The sequence below is a fragment of the Elaeis guineensis genome, chromosome 1 (assembly GCF_000442705.2).
Source record: "Elaeis guineensis isolate ETL-2024a chromosome 1, EG11, whole genome shotgun sequence".
In the NCBI taxonomy this organism is placed as follows: domain Eukaryota; kingdom Viridiplantae; phylum Streptophyta; class Magnoliopsida; order Arecales; family Arecaceae; genus Elaeis; species Elaeis guineensis.
In genome coordinates, this window is record NC_025993.2 from 115959275 (window position 1) to 115964810 (window position 5536).

The following is a 5536-nucleotide window of genomic DNA, read 5'->3' on the forward strand; positions in this document are numbered from 1 at the left end:
ATCACCAAAAGATTTCATTGGCAAAATAATAAATCTTACTTAGTTCATAATCAGAATTTCTGGAGAATAAAAAATAGTACTTGGCAAATCCAAGCATGAGACGAGGGGATGACATTATTTTCTTCATCAAGATGACATCGGCTCAGTATTGGTCCCATGATTATGAAGTAGCTTAGCGGTCCCGTGATTATGAAATAGCTTAATAGTTGGAAGGCATCTCTAAGCAAGTTTCAAAAAAAAGTACTAAATCTAGTGACGAACTTGAATTCGCCCTATGCAGTTGACATTCACAAGCCCCATTCTGTATTACTTTATTTATAAGCAGGAATAATTAAAGTATTTATTTATAAGATGGAATCATTGATGTATTTTTTTATAAGAAGGAATAAGTAGTGTACCATTCAATTTATAATCTCTTGACTAGGGTGCACACAACCAAATTGCTCATGAGTAGCTTGACCGTGGCTCATCAAGAGCTTGTTTTGAGCACGACTCCACTAAGAAATGTGCCGAGATCAAACTCTTTTTCAAGTTTGGATCATAAATGAATTGAGCCTAAGCATTTTTGGGTTTTTATCTCTCCCAACTCTTTGCTCACCTTACCTTTGAGTTAGGATTCTCTGTTGGTTGCTCTAAAGCATGAACTAGGATAATTGTTTTCCGGGACTTGGGACTTCAAAGCACTCAATACTCATATTGTTTGGAGAATTCCCTTCTAATCTAAGTTGAGGATTCTTTCATTTCACTTCACTTTGGAAGGATCTATCTCATTATCAAACAAATCAGATGAATCATATTCATAGCAGTGAGTGAGGGCAAATGAAATTATAGAATAATTGAGGAACTTTCTTTTCATAGAATTGAGAATCTCAAATTTGAAATGAAGATCCAAAGTTTTGTTGAACAAAACCTCCTCTGATTAGGGTCAATCTTGATAAAAGACAAAGATTGATGAGTGGGATGAGCTATTTTCAAAGAAGTTTTTCTGCCGCATCAGGTGATAGTCTTCCAAGACATTTATAATGGAACGAAAGGTATACTGAGATTGCTTAACCTGGCCAATTTCCAAGTTGGAAACAAGTCAAGTCCGAGCAATTTTATACTTGACACCACTCAGCTTATTTGCATTCATACCATTGGCATATAGAACTTTGCTCCATAGCTTTATGGGATTGAATGAAGAAAAACGATAGTATGTTAGAACATATTTGAGTATTTGTATTCAACTTAAAGTCTATCTTTTCAATTTTAGTCAATCATTATTATATAATTAATTATTAAGTGCTTGCTATTCATGTAATTCTGAGAGCATGTAATTGAATGTTTCATTAATAAACTTCTCCAAATATGAATAATTTTAGCTTCATTAATTATCCAAGATATATATTCCACATCTGATGAGAACCTGGATGCTATCCATACCGAGCATACCGAATGGACATTTAATGAGGTATATTTACCAAAGTATGGGAGCACCCCACTATAACCGGCGAACAATTTACCGACATCTAAACAGGCCTCCAAACTTGTCTTCTCTTAGCCCAGGCTGGCGTCTCTAATGCGTCTTGTAGATCCAGCAGTGTCACTCGTGTCCATTTCAAAGCGGCAAGATCAAGACAAGGTGTCGAGCCGGTGTCCGATCTGGAGCACCGATACGGATAGCCGAAAACGACAGAGCCGCCGCCCAACGGATCCGAGAGCGCGTATTGCCGCTCCGAGAGCAAATTATTTATCGGGATATACCCGCTGTGGCGCCCCTGTTCCGGATCGCCGTTTGGTAACTCGGCGGGGCCTCACGCCGCGGTGGGGATCCCCTCCCATCCCAAACCCCCACGACACGGATGGAATCCCTCCCTTCCTTTCGTTGAGCCGCCGCTGTCGCTTGCGATCCACGCCTCTTCTACTGTCTTCTTCTTCTCTCTCGCCGACGCCCCACCCCTCCGCCGCCCGTGGCCAATACCATGAGCGGATGCCCTAGGCGGCGCTACCTCTCGGATCTCGTCGGCAGATCCTCCGTTTCCTCGCTCTCGAATGGACGCTGCTTCTCGGCCTGCCGTTGTCATCGACAACGGAACCGGGTAAGGTTTTTCTGACAGCTAGAGCTCTTCTTGTTCGTATAATGTGGAGTTTATGACTTCGAATGACACATTTCTTTCGTGATTTTTTTTTTTTTTTTTTTTTGTAAAAAATTAGTTTTCGCTCTTGTTTTGGTAATTTGAACATCAGCTTCGTGTTGGTGTGATTTCGGTTTGGACTCAAAATGGTCGGGGATTTCAGGAATTGCTTGGTGGTGGAGTTGAGAGTAGTTAAGGAGCTGATTTGGTGGGATTGGGAGCTGGGAACGTGGCAGATCTAGTTAAACTTCTTGCTGTTGATATTTCTAGGACATGCATTAGGTTTCTGGTTCGGTTCTTTGTGTGGTTGGACTGGTTTGAGACGAGTCTCTAATGTTATGGATCTAGGAAGACTAAGTTATGTTTTTGAGATTGGAGTCATTGACTTGGGAAAGTGGAGCAATGTATTCATATGGGAAAATTGGATCTTTATCAAGAGGGAGGCGATTTTTAGGTTAGATTTTACGGATTACCATTTTCTATAGAGTTTGCAACATGTGTGATACATTGAACTTATGTAACTACTGCTCTTCTGGCAGAATTACTTTCTTGGCCTTGTTTGTTATGGGTGCAATTCGTTAGTCTACGCTTCCTTGTAAAGAAGTATACAGTGTTAAAATGTGCTGAGGCTTTTGCTGGGTTTGTGATCCTCTATATGTTATATGCCCCATATAGAATGTCTGAATTTTGCTTAAGATGATTCAAAGAGTGTTTTGTAGTTCTTAGATGTCCCCTAATAGTTGTTAAAAGTCAAGTGAACATTGGCAGTACCACTTCATGCTCTATTGGTAATGCTATTGAATGTTGAAAATGGTTGAGGGATTGGAAAGGTCCTATCTGCCTAGGAGATGCACAAAGGCAAGTACTGCCAGAACAACTTTCTTGGATAGAGAGAGCAACTGAAAAGAAAAACTTGAGATGTCCTGAAGCAGATTGTCAAAGAGTAGAATGATTGAAAAATGCCTTAAATTCCATGTAAAACCCAAAAAGGAACATAATTGTTCCTGTTCCCACTTCTGTGATTTGTCTAATCAATCACCTTCTGAACAGTCTCTGAAATATTTAAGTATCCCTCTAAACTTGTATTTGAAACATATCTTGTTCCTTTTTGACTAAATTTTGTCTTCATTTTTCACTATTGTTTTAACTATCAGAGTCTGATCTATTGTATTCCTCCTAGGTTTTAACTTTGGGCAGCAGATTGATTTAATTCATCAGAAACTGAACCAAACCAACCTGTGACCTGATTTCAACCCAGACTTGCACTCACAAATCATGCCTTAATTGAAAAATCCAGACAGTTGTTAGTCATGGATGGACAAATTGGAGCCCACCTGGACTGAATCCCAGTTGGTGCTATAAAAGTGCATAACTAGTGATTTGCTGATAACAGTTTAATGGGTCTGTCAAATTTGATTTCTTGGGTGCGAAGTAGTCTTAATCTGTTATCAGTTGATTTTGATTGCTATCTGGCAGAGAACCTTTTACTTTGAATAATCCTGTCTATAATTGATTTAGAAAACCAAAAAAAATTATGTAGTGTCTTGCCGCTATGTGTTCATTATTTTGCCATTCTCCATCACCTATCTTGGAGTATGGTGTGCCTTTAAAAAAAAAAAAAAAACTTGACTAGGATAACAGACAAACATTGTTAAAAATTCTGAACAGGAAACTTGGAGGAATCATGGAAAATGCAAGATCTTTTTTGATGGATGTGGTATTATCCAAATAAAACATCTTTGGCTGAATTTATGATGTCTGTGTGAGTAATACTTGTGAATAGCTAGTTGAGGGATTTGGAGCATCCAGTATCAGCTAAGATTTTGGCATGGAAGAGCATTGAATTAAAAAGGGCCATCACCTTCTTAATTGAGGGAGACTTTGAAGTCCAATGGTGGTTCTTTGCTTATAGCCTCCTAAGCCTTGGGAAGACATGGTCAATGGTTGATATTACTATGATTCTTCTGCAAGGGCCTACTCTTTTTTCCCCCACAATAAGCATGAGGTATGTTTTGGCATCTGAAAGGATTTCTTATGAAGAGAAACCCCCCCCCTCCCTATGGGCCCATTTGCTAGCTCCATTCATTTGCTACATTTTCATGTACAGCTGTAAACAAAGAAGCCATGAGTTTCCTGGGTAATCTATCTTGGTGCTTCTAAATTAAAAGGTATCTGTTGAGCAAGAAATTCATTATTCAACAAAATTGTTCACCATGTTTGAGTGGTTCTAAGGTCACTGCAGCTCAGATAAAAAAAGAATAGTGATGGTAGAAAGTCGTGTTGCTTCCATTGTAAAACCCTATTTTTCCAATGAGGGGTGTTCATCTTCTGTACCAAATGCCAAACACATGTGCCATTTAAGTATGTCCCATGACTGCTTTCTAATTCTGAATCCAATAAACATTATGAACAAAAGGGCTAAGACATGCCTAGAAAATATTGATTTGTGACCAATATGTGGGGATAATCCCACTAACCTTTTTATTAACCACCCTAATGCATAAATGATTTGGAAGGAGACTCATCTATTTCATGATTCGATACTCTGAGTGAATAACAGTTATGGATCTCTTTTATAAGTTCATTCACTTTCTTGCACTGACATTTCATACTCATAAGCAGCTCATTTGTTTGTCTTATTCTTATCTGTTTTAACAATAAATCTTTCTGTATATCTTGACTATTTCTTATGTTTCTTGTATTTAGGTACACCAAAATGGGATTTGCTGGCAATGTTGAGCCATGCTTCATCATCCCTACAGTAGTTGCAGTCAATGAGTCTTTTTTGAATCAAGCAAGGAGTTCAAGTAAGGGAAATTGGCTAGCACAGCACAGTGCAGGTGTAATGGCTGATCTTGATTTTTTTATTGGAGAGGAGGCTTTATCACGGTCTCGCTCTAGCAGCACATACAATCTTAGCTACCCTATACATCATGGTCAGGTATCTATACTATCAAACTGTCCTAATTTTCCACTTATGCAGTCCTTGTGAACAAGTTTGAGGCAACAGTGCAATTGTGCAGGTAGAGAACTGGGATACCATGGAAAGATTTTGGCAACAGTGCATTTTTAATTACTTGCGTTGTGATCCAGAAGATCATTATTTTCTCTTGACTGAGAGCCCACTCACCGCTCCTGAAAAATCGTGAATACACAGGGGAAATCATGTTTGAGACATTTAATGTCCCTGGGCTGTATATCGCAGTCCAGCCTGTCCTTGCCCTTGCTGCTGGATATACTACTTCCAAGGTTGGTTGTAACAGCCAACCAAGAATTGTTTAGTCCTCATTTAGCAACATATATTATCATATATTTGCAGCTAAGATGGTTTCTCTCATAAATCTGAATAGAATTCTATCACCAGTTCTAATTTCAACAAATTAGTGGGATATATATGTAATAATGTATATATATTGGAGAAA

General features: G+C 38.7%; 1 protein-coding gene across 2 annotated transcripts; it reads left to right on the forward strand.

Moving 5' to 3' along the window:
• Positions 1 to 1652: 1652 nt before the first annotated feature.
• LOC140859156 (actin-related protein 3-like) lies at positions 1653 to 5361 on the forward strand. 2 transcript variants are annotated; one of them, XM_073260731.1, is made up of 3 exons: positions 1653 to 2078; positions 4821 to 5050; positions 5138 to 5361. In XM_073260731.1, exons 1-3 carry the CDS (start codon positions 2032 to 2034, stop codon positions 5185 to 5187), a joined length of 327 nt encoding a protein of 108 aa, XP_073116832.1. In that variant the 5' UTR covers positions 1653 to 2031; the 3' UTR covers positions 5188 to 5361. The 2 variants fall into 2 exon arrangements, with proteins under 2 accessions (XP_073116832.1, XP_073116830.1); XM_073260729.1 differs by having other exon boundaries at positions 1659 to 2078; positions 4821 to 5055; positions 5138 to 5344.
• The last annotated feature ends 175 nt before the right edge of the window (positions 5362 to 5536 follow it).